This window comes from Anser cygnoides, chromosome 5, assembly GCF_040182565.1.
Source record: "Anser cygnoides isolate HZ-2024a breed goose chromosome 5, Taihu_goose_T2T_genome, whole genome shotgun sequence".
Lineage (NCBI taxonomy): Eukaryota > Metazoa > Chordata > Aves > Anseriformes > Anatidae > Anser > Anser cygnoides.
The window spans coordinates 6,269,071-6,288,474 of NC_089877.1; the positions used below are offsets into that span (position 1 = coordinate 6,269,071).

Here is a 19,404-nt window from a genome sequence, read left to right on the forward strand (position 1 = left end):
AACTATCAAGAGGAAACCACACAAATGAGGTAGTTGTGAGATGAGCTACTCACCTGGGAGATCTGCTGAACACTTTTTTCAGCCTCTCAGTCAAAACTCTGCAGGAGATTGCTTAAAACTTGTGCAGTTAACTAGGTGTTCACAGATAGTATGATTATGGAGATGAGGTGCCATGCTGGGGGTCAGAAGATTTTGTAAATAACCTCTTAGATAGCAGTGGGCTAGTTACTTCACCACATGGTAGTTTTACCCATCTGTAAAACAGGGATGATAACATCAGCTATTCTTGGTGAAACAGTGTACAATCTGAAGAAAAATGCTATACAAGCCTAGTTCAGATTCTGCTAGCAGGGACAGAAAGACTCTTATGAATTTGATGTCAAGCCTTAGAAGTTTTAAGCGCCTAGAATAGTTGTCATCGTCATTGGTATGACCATGCTGGTAGTCACCAGACAGCAATTGTTTCAGTAGTTTTGCTTTATCTGGACTTCTCTCAAAGCCAAGGTCAATCTTCGAAAGAGCAAACATGCAAATGGAAACTTAAGAAAGCAGCCAAATAATATAATTTCACTCCATCTTCAGACCTCATTCCTCAAATTTTTCAGCATGTAGATCTGCTAATGAAAAGAATGGAAACCTCTCACTGTTGACTGATGATATCAGTGATGTTTTCTTTATTTCCATAACAACCTATTTACTTATTAAATATTATATGATTGTTGAAACTCACCTTCACAGAATTAGGTGCTGCAGACAGTGGTTTGGAACACAACAACTCAACACCTACCAGCAACAGATGCAGTCTTCTGTGCTGGCAATTTCTCTGCTTCCTAAATATTCTGCAAAATCATCACTGAGGATTAGCGGGGCTATCCAGAACGTGATTCCTGGGGCATAGCCCATGCACAGAATAGGCGAGGGACGTTAGTGGGACAAGTCAGTGATTTGTCCACATCTCCAGCTACTCAATTCTCTTTCTATCAAATAGAAATAAAATTGTAAAGTTGGGGATTTTCAGCAACAGATATAGAGAAAAATTCATCCATGTTAAAGAACCCTGAGGAGGCTGCACAAACAAGTTGCAGCTCAGGTTGCTAGGGATCTGTAACACAGCTTAAGAAATAAATTCCAAGAAGGTCAACTTTCTTGTCATTCGACCACAATGGAGCCTGAAAGCTGCTTCCAAAAGGACCGATGGCTGTTATCAGCAAGCAGCCTGACCTGCAGCCACCCCGCTCAGAGGCGTTTTGAGCTCCAGAAACAGACCAGCGCCCCTTCCATCACTCAGTTTAGTCTACAAACCCAGGCTCAAGTGTAGCAATGGGAATCTCAGATTTGTCAGTGCCCGGCCGTGCTGACACAGCTGCCTCTCTCATGTCAGGATTAGAGCCATCTGCTTGGAGCAGCAGAGGCTTACGAAGAAGCCCAGTTCTTTGCTCATCCCCATAAGGCCAGCAGCTCTCCCCAAACCCAGCTACGTGGTTTTGAAAGCAGCAGCTCAGTACCTGCTATGTCGTGGTTTCCATGGCAGCCGTGCCAGGGTTTTGTGCCAAGAGTGGTTTTGAATTGCACTATTACAAACAGAAAGCAATTGCAATTCACTGCAACCTTAAAATTTTAGTACCTTTTTGAAATTAGCCTCTACAAACATTGAAGTGCACCCATAGCTTTTTTTTTTTTTTTTAAGTGTTTTAAATGTATTGAGAGACCTGTTTATTTCATTGCTCACAAAACAAAATGTTACTACCTCTCCCTCTGGGGAAATAATTGGCTAATTCTACACAGAGAAGAAAGGAGGCAGAGGTTAGATCTGCAGAAAAGACTGTTTTGGTAGTGACAAACCAATGATAACTAAATACAAATAAAGACATAGTATGCAATTACCAGTGCATAGATAGATGTGTAGTACGTGTCATATACATCTTCGTGTGTGTGCATGCATGCAAAGCAACAAATATAATCAGTATCATGTAGCATTCAGAACAAAATAGTATATAAATCTAGAAGAAGCACTGAAATTAACTTTATCCATTGACTTTGTCTTTCCTTAAAGACTTACTTGCAGGACCACCCATTGCCTTACAGTGTCTAGGTAATAAGCATTGTGCAACCGAGGTGTAGGATGCTGCCTACAGTTAATGTGTCTCAGCATTTGTGAAACTCCAGAAAGCACATTTTGACTGTTTTTTCCTCCCTTCAACCAAAACACTCATATTGAGCTGTGCCATATTTCGAGTATATTCTCAATATACTAATTTGCACTTTAAAAGCCTAAAATAAATCCTACACTAAATAGCACTTTAAGTTGTTTTTTTAAACTTCAAGCAAGTCACACAGAGAAAACATGCTATTCTCAGTCTATCCTCATGGGAATGTGTGGAGCAAAATGGGCAAATCTGACAACCTATTTTTATTATTTACAGCCAAGGGTAAATTTTACTCCATCTATTTTCCAAATTCATGGCCTGCTGTAATGTTTTATATATGTAGTGTCCCGTGCTGGCATTGCAAATACTGTGCGAGTTTCAGAAGAGAACACCAGAAAATTGATTGTTTTTTGTTTTTTTTTTTTAAATCCACGTTCTGCTGTCTTATTTCCATACATAACGTACTCTGTGTGTCTGAAATGTGTACAGCCATTCTGCACGACCGATACTGGAAACAATATAAAGCACCCTGGGTAAATTCAGGGAGGGGAAGAGCAGGAATTTTCCCCTCAGGGAATATTGCACAAAGGTATAAATCAGCACAAACAGAATATACTCAAATACTAAAACACAACTCACAGTCCACTGCCTCTCCAAAGCTCCGAGCAACAGTAGGCTTCATGATAAGCAGGTCATTCATGCACCATCCAATGTCATGCAAAAACATGATCCAATTTCTAACCGGGGTCTTCTGCTCGCAGGACTAGGACCAATGCACGCCCGTTTCTGAAACTGCCCCTCTATGTGGAAGTACAGGCGGCTGCTGTCACACCTAACATGATCACGTTTTGTTTCTTCTTCCACTTAACAGACTTTATTTTATTTTAGTGCAGTGCACACGAACGCAGTGTCTAGGACAGATGTGCTACCTTTTATAGTGTCGCTATAGAACTCGTTAGCTGTGAACCCTTAATTTGCAGCTGGAACTAATAAACAGTGCATAGTGTTTCAATAGCCTTCTGCTTATATGTTTGAAGATTCGAAACTGAATGGTGAGGTGGCCAAGGCGGCGCTGGCAAACGAAGACTGTCCCCACATAGACCAGGCTATTACGCCTGATGAGGGCCTGCCCTTTACCCGCTCTGGCACTCGGGAGAGATATGGACCCTGCTTCCTCTTATCAACCGGGGAATATCCCTGCCCGCCTGATGGAGGAATAAGAAAGGGTATGTAGCTGGGGGTCCTGTAACCTGTAGTTAGCAACCGTTTACAACAAATAAGAGAAAGTCAGCTGTAGCACGCAATAGTGCGCTTGCTGTAGAGATGCACGTTTGGGCTGGAAACCACCACCTGATGTCTGCATTTGGAGTTTCTAACCTATTTCTTTCAGAAAGAAAAGCCTGAGGAGCTGTAACTACCCCATACAGCTATGCTAGGCAGTTGAGTCTTCCACCCTAGCTGGTGCAGTGAGCTTTAGTGGAGAATGCTCTACAATGTCCCTAAATTAGCCCATCCTCCAAGGAGAGGCCAATTACCATTTGACAGCGATGAAGGTTTGCCACTTGGAAAGCTCATGTATTTTACCAATCTCTGAGGAGCACAGACTTGGAGGTGGCAGACAACAAAAGTTAAAACAAAAAAAAACCATCCTCATGGAACATGAAATGATTGGCTGCCTTCACAGAGCACTAAAACAAATTATTTGGATATTCATACCTGTTTAGTTCACTAAAGGAAGAGAAGCACACAAGAACATCTGTTAGCACAGGTGTCTTACAATTGGAAAATAATCCATCTAAAATCACTTTCATAAATAAATCATTACTAGTTAGTTTCTCAGACTTCTGACAGCTACAGATCTCTCAGAAGTAACTGCATTTTAGTTTGATAATGACCAGAATCATCTATTTAGTGACAAAAAAGTCAAATCAAATGGGAAAAACCCTTCCCTTCTTAAAACAGGCTGTTTCATTTAAGTAACTTACCCTGAGGAAACCATACAAACAAAAATTAAAATTACATATATATGCATAAAAGTTGATACGCAATGGGGAAATTCGAAAAGGTCTCTCTCCTCAAATCAGTGTTTATCACTGGTGTACTGTATATAGTATATGATATAGTCAATATTTTAAAACTGCAAAGATTGTACAATGTAACCATACACTGAGTATGGAGTATAGAATTCCCATGTGCCATTGTATGATGGGCAATAGTTATAGTAAATGCCAGTTATAGATAGTGTATGTATTTATAAGTTTAAAGCTTATCATCAACAAAGATATAGTTGGACCACAACACTTTCATATGAAAGTATAATCCTCTAAAATTTACCTTTGTAGCAAAGCGTTTTACTTGATTCTGTATTGGATAAGCATTGGCCGCGTTCATTCAGCCTGGGCGAGTTCGGGTGGTTCCAGTGGATCAGGGGAACACTCCAAATGGCACATCCTTTGGGATGAGGAATGTATGGTTTTCACAATGCACTGCAACCGCCTCCCGTTACTGAGTGAAACGGAGGCCGGTTGGCTAAAGAGTAATATATGTCAGCATATTGTTGGCCTGTTTGAAACACGTTGAGAGCATCTTAATTGTTGTTCCAACAGAATTTCATCCATAGTTTGTGCAACTCTCTGTACACTTGCTGAGCTGTTTATGTGCATGTCTGAAAAAGAAGGGTGGGGGGAGGGAGGGAAATGATGCATGCAATTTTGTCTTTTTTTTTTTTTTAATGCTGAGAACAAAGGAGTAGTATCTCTATAGCAACACAATAAATTCCATGGATTTTGCTACTTGCTACTTCTTCTTCTTCATTTTTTTTTTTGTCTTTTCATCCTCCTCCAAAGCTACCAGAAACCTTAATTTTGCCTGAGGTCAAAATGCATGAGGTGGCAGGGAGAGGTATGCGTGAGTGTATGACTGAGACATCAAAAACCCCCCTCCCATTGACTTTTTTTTAGGGTACAACCACATTGCTGCCTGTAGGATCAATTACAAAGCCTGACCATCCTTGAAAAATGATGATTTTTGTTTTGTTTTTTGAACTTGTTCTTTTCTTCAATGGCCTACTGAGTCACGTTGCAAGCGATACTACTCTCGCATGTCGGTGCATGCAGATGCTACTGAACTGGCTACAATGTTGACCTCATTCTTAGTCCATTCTGTCATTGATCCAATGCTGTACTTTGCATTTTTCTTTTAAATGAAGGTTACGAAATGTCACGGAGCCTTAACAGCATAGCTGGCATAAGTGGAAAAGCGATAGGATTATCCTCAGTGTCTGCGCCCTACAGCTCTCCTAGTCCAGTGAGACGTTCTTGGTCTCCCATCCCATCTATTTTGTAGCATGGATCAGTAGCAGAGAATGGTCTAAAAAGCTTTATTTTCAATTAGCCTATGCTATGTTGCATATAATCCAGGTGACTAAGTCTGAAGATGCAATGTCTCACAGTAGCACCTGCTGGGAATGGTGTTACTACTGATACTAGGTGACAACACTCCTAAATAGCACTCAGATGACAATAGGCAGGCGTTTACATAGTACTGGTGGGCCATACATGCTGCATGGTATCAGTACATAGGATGAAGGGTAGATGCACCAGATAGCTTCCTTCCTGGTGCATCGTGCTAGTATATGCTTATTGTGGCTAATGGCGGATCTACTGGCTCTGTATGGAATGGGTTAGGCATATAGCCGATGCTGAAACATGCCAACGATGGAAGATTTTGCTTTTCTCAGGATATTTTTGAGCCATAGAAACCCTGCAGGAGTTTGAGCAAACAAGCACAGTAGGATGAAACTTTGCATGGGCGCCTATTTTAAGCTGAAAGCAATACTCAGACACACTGTAGAGAGGTCTCAGTCTGGCTGACTGCATGGAAAAAAAATCCTGTTGAAGAAGAATATGGCTGCCTCTGCATGTAGCTATTTCACCTTTTCCTCCTTCCTTTAAAACTAAGATGCCAAGCTTGATGTGAAAAGCACAGGGAAGAAGCTCAAGTACTGATTGTATTCTTTACATGCAGATCTTTGCAAAGAAAGTCCAGTCATTGCTAAATATATGCCAACAGAGGCAGTCAGAGTGACCTGACAAGGCGAGATGGAGATGAACATTGATGGCTAATAAACATCTGTGTGGGACTGTGCAGGCATAGAAGACCTTCTCATTTGGACAAAGTTAACTCGCTCCATGCAGGTTTTACGGATGATTCTTCATGGTTCTGGAGTTGTACTAGAGATGCAGGCTTTTTCTACGGCCAAAATGTAACAAAACTGTAGAAGATTTTTTTTTTTAAATCTATTTTTTTGTTCCATAGCATGAATTGCATGAAGACAAAAATAGAAAAAAAAATAAAAAACAAGAAACACTGCAAATGTATGATTAAGGAGAAAAAAGCAAAGTTATATATTTTCTTTCAAAGCTCTTTACTTTTACATACATTGTTGTAGCTAAAAATGTAAAACATAAAACTGTACATTTCTTTGCTATGGATCGCTTCTTTTTGTATACAAGATACAGAGTAATGGTTTTAAAAAGTGCAATCAGGCAGTCATCGGTCATATTGACCACGCCTTCACAGTTCATCACACCGACATGGAAATCAAGAACTTTTAATCCAACTAGAAGTGTATAAAAATAAGAAACTTTTTCCTGTCTGTTTTTGTTGGCATGCTTGTGACACATGGGACCTTCCTTCGGACCTGACAGTAACAGCTGGTCTAGATTTAATTTTCCAGCTCTGGTTATGTTGTATTTTATTGATGTATAGATCCAACGTAAAGACCCTTCATAAATTGTTCATATTACGTAATCAGTATGAATTTTAAACAAAAAAGGTGTTATTTTAAAACTGGGACTTATAGTACAAAATCAGGAAGATACTCGAGTATAAATTGTCTCAAAGTTTAAGAAACAAGACAACAGCATTGTATGCAATTTAGTACTGAGTAAAATGCATGCACAATGTTATGCAAAACAATTCTAGCATGAAATAAATTTTGTATCATGGTTTCAGTGCCTGCTGTATAGTGTAAAGGGGAATCCTTTTCTGAAGCGATCAGGGGTTTCCAGAGACTTGCTTCTAAAATCTTGAATAAATACAGTGTTCTCAACAGAAACGTAGGAGAAGAGCTTGGTATTGCTTTGGTTCTACAATGCTAATTTGGGTTAGTAGATAATAAATGAAGCCTGCAAACACCTGATACAACCGATGTCTGAAGAATTCACACCATTAGTAATTTTAACAGGGAAGATTTAAAAACCCTATAATTCTCTAGCTATCTTCCTTTTCCCTCCTCAACAACAATAAAAGTTTGTCTTTTTAGCTGATTAAATGAATTCAGTTTTTCTTACTTCTTTGGGCCCCGTCCTTCACTTGTTCTTCACTGAGCCACAGCAGTCCTCCTGATACAAAACCCTAAAAGAAATCCAGGTGTTCGAGTCATATTTTATTTGCCACATGAAACATGCAGCAGTAAGAACCAAGAAACACAACAGGACAAATTCATTTTAGAACCTAGAAATGACAGCTATGAACTGTGTGTCAACAGCATTTTGGTGAAGTACTTTCTATAAGGAAGGATACACCTTTATCCTCACATGAAGCACTTTAAAAGAGCTGGCAACCTTCTAAACAAAAGCTATGGCATCTGGGACTGCTGATGAGAAAGAAAATGTAATGGAATAGCATCCCTAAGGTCTGGAGGAAGTAGAGATTAAAACAAACAAACCAACAACACCACAAAGAAGAAACACTTATGGCTCTGGTAAGTGCCAAATTACACACAGCTACAACAAAAACAAAACAAAAACAAAAACCAACTGCAGATGGACCTTGTCTTCCTAAAACTACTCAAAAAGGAAATCGAGGAAGGAAGACCTCAAGCTGTGTTTTACAAACAGGAGAAAGGCTGATGATCTAAACTTGAGCATAATTAGGAAGCTCCTTTGTAGTCCTTGATCTAGCAGTATGTACTTGATTTCTATGTCAGTTGACTATCCTTTCTCCTGAGAAATAGTTTACTCCCTCTGTCTCTATGCTGTTATTCTCAGACAATAAATGGGCAATTTCTTACCTCCTGAGGCACGATCCAGGTTAATCCAGGATCCAAAAGTTGCTTACTGAACAACTTTTCCTCTTTTAGCATATTAAGAATCCCCAAGTAGCTTTGCCACATTTTTTATTTAACACTGTAACTCAGGGTCCCAGTGTGAAGGCTGCTCAAATTCCCCATTACCATAATAAGGAACACTAATGATTCAGCCTTGTAAATCCCACATAGGTCTTCCCCTTCTGCAGTGCTTTGCATATATATGAGCTTTCGCTATAATTAACAGGTTGGGTACACACGGCCTAAGGCAATTGTCATTCTGTTCTACTTTTTGCACTACTACATCTACCAGCCCCGTTTTCATTCTGGTGCTCCTCAGCTTTTCCTGATTTGAGGTAACTGTGTCTTCAGGTGACTTCCATAAACCCTTCAGAAGCAGAACAGTGCTTCCCATCCACTGCTCTTGAGGAGATGCTCTGCAGGTTAAGGTCCATCTGACCCCACAGTTCGCCGTCGCACGACAGAGGCAGCGCCGACAACTGGAGAGCTTCAGGAGGAGCTGCTGCACCGAACCCTGACACTGAACCCTATGAGAAATATAACACAGCATCCCAGCTGCTTTGCATAAGGAAGGTTTGCTGGGCTGTTCTTAAAGCACGAATTCCTTCAAATCTGCCCACTCCCATCACAGAGGGCATACATTTTGGTAAAAGAATTTAAACCATACACACATGGCTAGATTCTGATCTCACGCTTGCAACAATGCCACCAACTGCTTCTGACCGCACCCCCTCGGAAGAGCAGAAGCACGTACAGCAGTTCAGCTGCCCCCTGCCTGTTTCCTGCTGGAAACAAACATCCAGGTTTCCTCCTTTGGAAACTCAACTCTCAGCCCCGGCACCCTGTCCTGATGCTGGTGCTCTGTGCGAAGCCACTGGCGATCACAGTGTTGTTTGGCTTGCTAACCTTGACAGCACACCCCAGGACCACCTTCCACACGTACAGCTGTGCGCTCTGGCTGCACCAAGGTACCCGTCTTCTGCCAGGCCTCTCTGTGTGCGAAGCTGTCTCCACGAGTGCCATTTCGGACAGCAAGGACCTGAGAAGCGTTTTCTGTTCTCTCCAGCAAAGAATCGAGCTAATACCACTGTGATAACAGTCAAGTGCAGCAGTCATTAATCTGGATAAAGTGATTTTTCATATAAATTGCCTTCTTTCTCCTTAAAGTTTCAGAGCCAAGAAGAAAATACATCACCGAAACAAATGGCTGCTGGGACAAACGAGCAGTCTGAAATGCAGAGCAGAGCAAGCAAGGCTAAGGCAAGGACGTTCGCAAGGAAACCGAGCGCACAGCCACTTATGAAGATCCTGAAGCGAAACCAAGCGCAGCTATTAGTCTGCCACTCTGCATATCCTCTTTGTAGGTTCAAAACACAGCAGCCTACCACTCTGCTTTCCATATATATCCTGGAAGCAACTTTGGCTCACACAAGCTAACTTCACTTCATGCAAATGTGCTTCAATTATGCAGGTTATTTTTAAGTCGCTCATATATTTGAGCTTGGGCGTAAAATACCCGTCTGTTCAGAAGCCCCAAAACCTCTGCATTCATCTAGGACTGTAGGTGCAACATTTCCCTCTCTAACGGGAATATAAATGCTTATTTGTGATCAAGAGCAGTATTTGAATTCAAATTAAACTTCAGGTACAAAAATACATCCAGAACTGCATCTCTTGACTTGCTTTGCTTATCTCTCAAAGCAAATGTTTCAAAACTAAGCACCCTGATCCACCCCTGTGGATCACGCGCTCCCTGGCTCAGGCTGACAAGGCCAGGTTTTCAACCCTCTGCATTCACCCGAGCATTTAAAAAAAACTCTATTTGTACATAGGTCCAAACACCTCCAGGAACTGACTGTTAGAAACAGGCACTCGTAGGCTTTCATCAGCTTCTCTACCGCCCGTGGAGCGCACCTTTGAGGTTCCTCAGTCAGCAAAAGGCAGGGTAGTGCTGCTGGGTTAGCAGGGGCTGTCGCGAAGGGACCCATGCAGTGCCCAGACCCGAGCGGCTTCGGCTGCCGGCAGCGCGTTGCAGCACCACGAGTGGGAGACGTGGCCCTAGCCCCAGCAAGCCAGCTAGGAGGTGTCGTGCTCTGTGGTGGTGCTGGCAGTGCAGGTGGGGGCCGGGGAAACCACAGCAGTAGTGAGAGAGCTGGGTGATGAGAAGGGTGCAGGGTGAGGCCAGAGGGCAGGCTGAGCAGGCAGCAGGGTGGGGGTATAAGAGTTAACAGCCACCGGGGCAGCGGGGAGGGTGAGGAAAGCACCAAGAGAGGGAAGTAGCAGCAGTGAGGCTTACTTAACACCGTCGAGGACCAGTGGCATAAAACACAGAGCCCTGGCCTGGGAGTCAGAGGATGGGGAATTTTATTCTTGGCTCTGCTGTATACATGGGGGATGACCTTGGTTAGGACATGTCTATTTTCTGTGCCTCACCTCCTCTTTCTGTGACATTATCCCGTTTTTAAAGTGTTCTAAGGTGAAAAGATGAGAAGCAGTATTTAGGTAGGAGCACTTGTTACGATCTACATACTCAGAATCAAGGCACCAGCGGAGGAAAGCGTCTCTCCGTTATGTAAGAGATGCCATGTCTCCTTGTCTGCAGAACACAGTACCCTTACAGGAATTCCTTTTCTTTTGTACTTTAAAGCAGAGCTTTATTATGGAAAAATGATTAAGCACCCACACAGTTAAAATGACATCTTCATTACTGATTGGCAACTCCTCTGCTGCCCTAATTTAGGTACATCTTCATGCATTGAAATCAGTAAAAACAAAACAAAAGCTAAACTCATTTGTCATTTGCAGAAAAAAGAAGTCAGAACATGAAAAATCTCCCAATTCTTGGCCCTGCTTCTGAATATTTTTTAAAAAAATGTAAAAATACAATCTTATAGCAATGTGTTCACATACACTTAAAAGATGGTGATGATCAGGGAGTGCTGTAGTCATACAGACTGCATTGCATATGAGTAACAAGGTGGTCCATAGACAAAACAGTCTGGAAACATAGGAGAAAGATTAAAATTAATTGAAAGGCTTGCCAACAAAGGAATTTAACTTAGCCTTGTCCATTCTGTAAAGGCTTGTCTGAAAATGAACTGAAATCCGGCATGTCACAAAATAAAAATGCCTGAGGAAGTTTAGCAAAATAAATGTCACCTGAGTTTTCTCATCTCCATGGCCGGCTTTTATTCAGGAAGAATTACTTCGCTGTTCTTACTTCCAATCAAGCTGAAAAATGTGTTCTCCCAGTACTCTGCAAATGTATGCTTCCTCACTCTCCCAAAATACAGCACACAGCTCATCCAGGTCATGATTCAAATACACAGAGACCATTTAATTGCCGAGTATTTTCAGTTACATATCCTCTTTCCAGGCTGCAGAGAGGCATTACTGAGTAAAAACTGCCTCTGCTTTAAAAACTGGTGAATGGGGAGACAACTGATAGGTGAACCTGTGAATGACACGCACAAACAACTGGAAACGTCCCTTACTTCAGTCCCTTCAAGATCTGACTCTAAATGGGTTACAAAGCAACAGCAGCAGCTTTACGCATACAGTTTCTCCAACTTGAGAAGTGCATATGAAAAAATACACCTCCCTTTACAGTTACTTTTTTGGGCCATTTCCATACAAGTGATCCGTTTTAAGTCAGGACTATTAAATCATCACTGTATCCCGGAACAAGATGTCAGCATTTTTCAGGAATTAAGAACAACACAAAAGCTATTAGAAAAAGAACAAAGGATGTACTTCCTCATTTTTTGCAAATAAAATAAGATGTTGATATGTCAAGAGTTCAAGCCTCCAATTATTTTTTGTGAAAGCTACAGTTTTCAACAAATTGGTTTAAGTCCATTTTCTACTGAGCACATTTTTAAGTGCAATCAAAGCCGCATGAGATGATTTACCACAGAGTGCCTCCATTTCTAGCCTTTGGGAAGCAAGTCTGATATTTTTGTCTTAAGTATTTTTCTTCCCTTTTCCGACTTTTCAGCTGCTCTAACTATAAGCTGGTAGTGAATACCACTAGCACAACTCAAACACTGGGTAAAAAATCTGAAGGTTTTTTTTTTTGTTGTTTTCTTTTTTTTTTTTGTTTTAAGAAAATATCTAGTTAAAAGAAAATGCATAAGGCTTGTCATATGCCATAATAAATACACAAATTGCTGAGAGAACCAAGAGGACTTTTTGGTGAAAACATGACCACAATTTTAGTGACAAAGATCTGCCATCATCTTGATTTCTAATGAGGGAAAAGGAAGTGTAAGTCTCAAAATGACTTACATCTTGCATAAGTCAAGTAAAGGGCTGACTCAGAGTTCACAAAACGTAATGGAAAAGTAGAAAGGATTTGATTAAGTGCTGGACTAGGTCACAGGGTTGAGCTACAGATTTCTGAGACTGGAAGGTGAGAACAGAGATGTTGCTGTTCCAGCTGAAGAGAACTGAAAATTTCAAGATGTGCCATGAATGAGAAAGAAAACCCAGTGCAGGTCAATAATTCATGTTATTAATGAACAATTGGAGATGGAGAAAAATAGCAGCTTGTCCCTCATCCCCCTCGCATGGTACCAGCGGAACAGAATGCTGCTATCCCCGTGTGATTATTCAGTCTTCAGGGCCTGTGTTTTGAATCTGCCCACCCCCTCCATGCTCCTTCCCCGTTTCAGCTGACTACGTCAGGCTTTGTGCTGCCACTCATTTGAATGTCTTTCCACGGTCACCTTTCTCCTGTACATTCAAACTTACCTCCTTGGTCTGTCTTCCATCCCCATCTTTAAGTCTTCTGACTCCAAAAATGTCACAAAGCAAAATTGAAGCATATTCTCCCTGCCCCTCTACTTCCCGATGCTCAGGCACGTAGCTGAGCAAAACCTCCCATCGCTCACACATCAGCAACCTTTGTGGCAGCTGCAGATTGCAAGAACTAGTCACCAACAGGACTGACAACATGCAGATAGGGAAGGGAAGCCAGCGTTAGATAAGAAGCGATGAATGGGCAAACGAGAAGAGACAGGACTGTATCTTTCTCTCAAATAAGCACACTTTTCTTCGCACACAATTTCTTCAGCTACTCAAATGCAGGGTCCAGAATTCCAGACAGTAAAGCATCAACTCAGTCATGGAGCTACACCAAGCCAAATAACATAAGTGACTTACAAGTGGCCTAAACCAATCCTTCTGACGTGCGGAAAACGGACTCCACAGTCAGTAAGATTGTAAAGTAGGTATGTTTATTCAGCGCTGGGCAGCACAGGGGGGGAGTCCCACCGAAGTCGTGTGCACCCCAACGCAGCAACTTGCCTTGGTTATATGCAGTAAAGAGTTACATGTGCATGAAGTTTCCCAATGCGCCTATACATATGCATGACTTATCCCCACTTCATACTAAAATTAGTTCCAAGAAGTCATTTCCATGTCTCCTGGTGGTGGTCACCGGGGTTGTGGGTATGAAGGCTGGTAACTCTTCTTCATCACCACTAGCTGACCTCCTGCCTTTGTGCAGACTCAGCTGCTCCTTGGCTCTTGTCCAAACCACAGGGTCGGTCTCAGCCGGTTCTTGAGACAGGTTCCCTGTTTTTGTCAGGAACCATCCTTTGTGAGGGGCCCCAAGACTTCTTATTTCAACTTTTAAGACTTAATCTGCACAGTAGTAAGGAAAGACTTTAAGCAACATCTATTTTTAATAGAATAATCCAGGTATTCATTAGTCAGCATCCTGTCTACTACGGTTCTCTTAACTCTCTCTCTCACTTCAAGAAAGAGAAACTTCTGGAAAAGAACACTTTCCTACTCCCAGCAGTCTTTAAAATGGCCCACAAGCGTCTTGGTGGTTCCATGAGTAACAACTGCACATCTCCTATGACTTCGAACAAGAGACGTATATACAACTGCTTCCTTCTCCCCCAGAGCCTGAAAGCTCAGTGGTCTGAGGGTTAACAGTCTAACTTGTTCCCCAGCAAAGCTTCCATAGTAAATCCACCTTCCCTCCCCGTCCCCCATGCATGTCAGCTCACTGGCAGGTTTGCCTGTTTTCAGAAAACGGAAGGGGAGGCAGAAATGGCTGCACAGACACTTGCTTACCTTGTTCTGTGTTACATACACGTTACAAACCTTGTCAGTTTATTTGCTTCTGAATGCATCTTGCTTACGTAAAAGGCTTTCTTTGTTCAGAACCGATGACACGCATAAAAAAGTCGTTCTTTGCACTGCAGAAGCATTAGCATAGCATGCTGGCTCTGCATTTTGCCTTGCAGAGACTGACCTTCTCCATCAGGACACCTACAAGCAACACTCACTAAGCTCTGGACGCCAGCAATGCGGAGGGTTTCTTCGCTTGATTGAGAGCTTTTCACTGTGTGCTCCCTTCCTTAGAGCAGAAAGCCTCAGTCCATTTTGTACAACGTTTTATTCTGTAAACAAAGCATACCGACATACAGAACAGGGCATTCATTTCCGAGTGAATGAGCAACAACTCGGTGTGGTTTTTGCTGTTGTTGTGGTGGTGGTTTTGTTTTTACATTCAACCATGTACCACCTACAATGAATTATTATTCACTCTTCATACTACAGCAGCATCTAGAGGTCCTGACCAACTGCAAAGCATGTAGTAATTCAAGCTCTCAAGACAAGTTATTACTTCCCAATGTTTTCAATCTATATAGGCAAGACAAAGAAGGGAAAAAAAAAAAAGCAGTTCCCCCCCTTTCAAATGATAAAGAATACACGCAATATGAAACTCAAGAACAGGACCAGAAACAAACCAAAGGACTCTCATTCTTTAAAACCCCAAATCATTCTTCACATTTCCAAAGGCATGTTCATGTTACAGATGTGAAAAAGCGAAAAACAATTCAAATAAAGAAGTCACATTTATTTGTGATATAATTTGTTGGATTCCTCTGAATGGAACTGCAACAACAGCATACACAACCAAAGCATGCTCAACACCGTAACCCCAGGTCCTATGGGTCACATACTAGCTGTCATTAATCAAGGAGCAAAATCATTCAGAGGGTATGACTACTGAAGCAAGATAATATTTATCAGCACACAGATCTCAGGAAAACAGAAGTAGAACCCTCAGATAGAACTGCGAAAAAGGAATGAGAAAAAGGCATGAGAAAGTGGTCAGTGCATGTATCAGAAAGGATGCTGTATGCAGAAAATAGTATTGAGGAGTCAGCGAACAGCAGCTTAGTCAGATAAGTGAAACATGTCAGAGGTAGCCTGGAACAGTATATTACCATGAAGAACCACAACCAACACAGATTAAAAAAAAACAACAGAAGACTCAATTTCACACTTTTTGCAGAAGGCCCATTCTACTATCCTTACAGTTTCTTCCAGTATCTGTAATGCTTTTATAAGCAGCTTCATACTACAAATTTCTTCTCCATTGAATAGAAAGAGAAAACATCTGAAAATTACCTATGAACTAAAACTACTGCAAACCAAGGAGAGAAAACCACACAGCTCATACTATGACCTTAATTCCCTCCCCCTCATGAGTTAACTGTTATATCATTAGAAAGTTTTCCTGTCCTATTTTCTAACAGCCCTTTAATGGCATCCACCGTACATATGAAAAACGGTTTTATAAATAGCTTCAAAGGCAGTTAATGATATTGGAAGGCAATTTGCACTTCTCCATTTCTCCCACCAAAACCAGTGCTGGACCTACGTTCTCCGCCAAACACTCACCTGGAACTATTCCTGTGGGCATGCTCTGATTAGAAACTCAGCTGGGCTGCCAAGCAGATGCAAGAACCAACCTGACATTGCTCTTATAAGCTGGAGAACTTGTAAAAACTTTGTTTTTAGATTGAAGTCTTCCTATTCAAATGCAGCTAGAAACACGTGAGCTATCTTGGATCAAACTGTCCTTAACAGCTACAACTGACTTATGCTCTTTGACAAGAACTCTCCTGTTGTTTCCAAGAGCTCTTAGAAGATTTTCTTCCCTAGCAGTAGCTTCAGAAACTTTAGATTTGGTTTGCAATTCAATAATAATTCATGTGGATCTGCATCCCTGCAAACCTATAATAAATTGATGTCTGGCACAGACGATAATTCCTCAGAAACACTGCTCCTTTCACAGTTTAATCAACTACAGCTTGTTTCAGAAGGGCCTCATTTTCTCCTTTTGCCAGCCTACTTTCTAAATTATCTTTTTCTTTCTTTTTTTTTTTTTTTAAAAAAAATTCTGATCTTCTGTTTAAAATGTGTGTACGCATCTACTTATGTTCACTGGCACTTCTCTGTGATGCAAACTGGATTTTCTAAGATGCCGGGATCTCACAGCTCCAGCAGAAGCTGGCAGGTGCAACATATGCTCATCATAACATGCAGATAAAATAATAAAAGGCCAGAAGTGGCCTTATGTCTCCACCTTCTCACACTGCTTCCTCCGACTGGATTTTTACACTAATGATAAGTGATTAGACAGTCAGCTTCCTCCTCGCAGACTTCTCAAAAGAACAAGAATTCATTCTTTCTTCAATTATATTGCATCAAGACAAAATGTTTGTCACTCTACCTGCAGATAAGAAAGTCAGTACCTGCGTAAAGAACCCATGAAATAATTTAAAAAAAATAATTGTTCAATTTTTTCTAGTACTCTTCTATATGCATACTCATTCCTTTTAGTTTCAGAACAAACTTCGGCACTTTCCAGCTGCTGTGTTGATCACAGGCAATCTTCCCGCAGCAAAGTTGAGCTCTGCAATACAAAGATATCCATCCACATCCATGATGCTATGATTTCTGGTGTGCTGCGTCTAACATGAAGTTTGACAAAGAGCCATGGAGTGTCCTGCCCCACATCCAATTAAGATCTGTTTTGCAAAACCGAGAGCTTTGACTGGCTTCGGGACCTGGACGTTTGCTTCTGTGCCATCACCACACATCCCGTGTTCGTTCCATCCCCAGGAGAAGCAAGAGTCACCTAAAAGAGAGGATGCAAAACACTGAATAAAGGCAGCAAACACAACAGCGTCAAGCAGTTTGGGAAGCAGATTGGTCAACTCATATTCTAATGAGGTTCTAATAAATTTTGCTAAGGGGGGAAAAAACATTCAGGTTCTCCTGAAAACTTAAAAAACCAGAATGAGCTATTGCCTACCTTGTTTCATATCGTTAACAACATAAGAGAGGCTAAAATAATAAAGACATCTGAAAATTGCTCAGCAAATATCTTGTTCTGTATTTACACATAGCCCACAGAAAGGTCTCAGCACTTTAAACCTTTCCTGAAACGATGTGGGGATCCTCATCTTTCAGGTTCACCTCAGTAAGCAAAACTTAGTAGCACAAACTGAGCCTAGTGACATTTTAATCAGTTCATGCAGCACAGTCTGTAGGACTGGGGAACACACAGAGCTGCCAGGCTGCCAAACAAAGCTCGTTCCTGCTTTCAAAGAAGTAGGAATGAACCCTTAATTTTTTTCCCTTTAAATACAGATCTCCAGCATGCCTTACTCTTAATCATCACACCTCTTCTGCTTGCTTCGGCATTATTTCACTGCTTTTATTATCCTTATTATCCTTCTCTGTCATTTATTTTTGTAAAATCTACTTTTACATCCCAAATCATGATCTGTGTGTTATTATTACCCTACAGTACTCTTTCTTAAAGCAGAATATGTAAATCCTGTTCTATAAATTGCTGGCATAAGAAGAGACACATAACGCCCCCCCCCCCTTATTCTGAACAAGAGGTATTTCTTCCCTATTTTCCTGTCTTTATTTCGCTGTCGCAGACTGCGCCTGTGAATTTCTGTAATGAAAAAGAAAGCCACCCTGCAACAGAATCATGTTTCTGATGCCACTGTTATTTTTGAAACGCAGCAGGTATTAAACAGCATGAAGCACCGCTCCAGAGTACAAACAATGAGAAGAAAAAAGCCAACATTCACCAATCCAACCCCAATCATAATTCTAATTCAGAAACCGATTATTCCAAAGATAGCAGGATCATCTCTCTCTCCTGCAAACCCAGTACATTTCATTCTCATCCGTTTTCTTTATATATTACTATGTTAAAGTTCTCTTCTTCTATAATTAGGTGTAAACGTTACTAAAACGAGCTTTTGTGTGGTTTAACCCGGCAGACAGCTAAGCACCACGCAGCCCTTGGCTCGCTCCTGCCCAGGTGGATAGGGAGAGAATCAAGACAAAGAGGTGAAGCTGATGTGTTGAGATAAAGACAAATTCTCAGGACAGAAAAGGAAGGGAAAATAATAATAAGAGTGATACTATATACAAGCAAGGGCTGCACAATGCACTTGCCCCTGGCCAAGCCCACTTTTACAGCTGGTCCCGGTGCCCTGGGGCATGATGCATACGCAATGCTAACAGCCCAGCACATCACACCCATGTACATAAGCATGTTGCGGCAACATGCCAAAAATGGGTGATGTACCCCCTTTTGAGATCACTGAACGGAATATCTAGGAGGTTAAGAGATTTTTTTTTTCTTTCTTTTTTTTTTTTTTTTGGTAGGGCTCCAGGTAAGAATATTTTTCGTCAATATTAACAAGCAAGAAAAAGATAAAAAAAGGATATCACAAGCCAAGAGACTCAAGACGCATCACGGAACAATTATTCAGGGAAAAATTCAACAACAAAAAAACCATCTGCACCTAAGAAAAGACATTCTTTTGCACAGTTGTTAATATGTTAATACGTGGATCCCGCAGAGTAAGCCTACTTCAAATGGAAAAACCTCCAAGTTTAATGAAAAGGAAATACAGCATGCTCTTACGTTAATGAGACGACTATGGCAAGCTTTTTGTGGCCAGGCCCTTAGCAATTAGTACAACGACCAAATGCAATGAGCTGATGTGTTTGTATGGGGATTCACTACATCTGACTGAATATTTATTTTATTTTCATCCTAGCCCATCAGGACAAGAGAGAGGAAATGAGAAAGTTTTTGTTCACCTTGAACCACAAACTGCTCAATGACGTTATTAATGCCTCTCCAAGTAATAAGCAGACCTAGTTAAACACCTTTTGAAAAAAAACTCACAGAAAAATTCACAAGCTAGGAAACCCGCATACAAGAATACCTGCCCTAAAATAAGCACCAAGTCTTTTCCAGCCCACAGTTCTCCGAGCATGTAAAAAGGCCAACAAACA

At 41.3% G+C, this 19,404-nt stretch overlaps 2 protein-coding genes across 7 annotated transcripts in view; one reads left to right on the forward strand and one right to left on the reverse strand.

Annotated features, from left to right (window-relative positions):
- Positions 1–19,404, forward strand: part of KCNC1 (potassium voltage-gated channel subfamily C member 1) — a 124,995-nt gene that overhangs the window by 100,105 nt on the left and 5,486 nt on the right. The window contains exons 3-4 of one of the 6 annotated variants that reach the window (XM_048069952.2): positions 3,185–3,373; positions 5,356–7,157. The exons of 2 other annotated variants lie outside the window; for them this stretch is intronic. In XM_048069952.2, the coding sequence (XP_047925909.1) occupies positions 3,185–3,373; positions 5,356–5,492 (326 nt within the window). In that variant the 3' untranslated portion in view covers positions 5,493–7,157. Of the gene's footprint in view, positions 1–3,184; positions 3,374–5,355; positions 7,158–19,404 lie in introns of those variants that run through there. 3 more of the 6 variants (XM_013177724.3, XM_048069951.2, XM_048069950.2) reach the window with 3 other exon arrangements.
- LOC106033849 (secretion-regulating guanine nucleotide exchange factor) overlaps positions 16,464–19,404 on the reverse strand; it is a 160,785-nt gene continuing 157,844 nt past the window's right edge. The window contains exon 16 of the mRNA XM_066998079.1: positions 16,464–17,209. Within this exon, the coding sequence (XP_066854180.1) occupies positions 17,043–17,209 (167 nt within the window). The 3' untranslated portion in view covers positions 16,464–17,042. The remainder of the gene's footprint in view (positions 17,210–19,404) is intronic.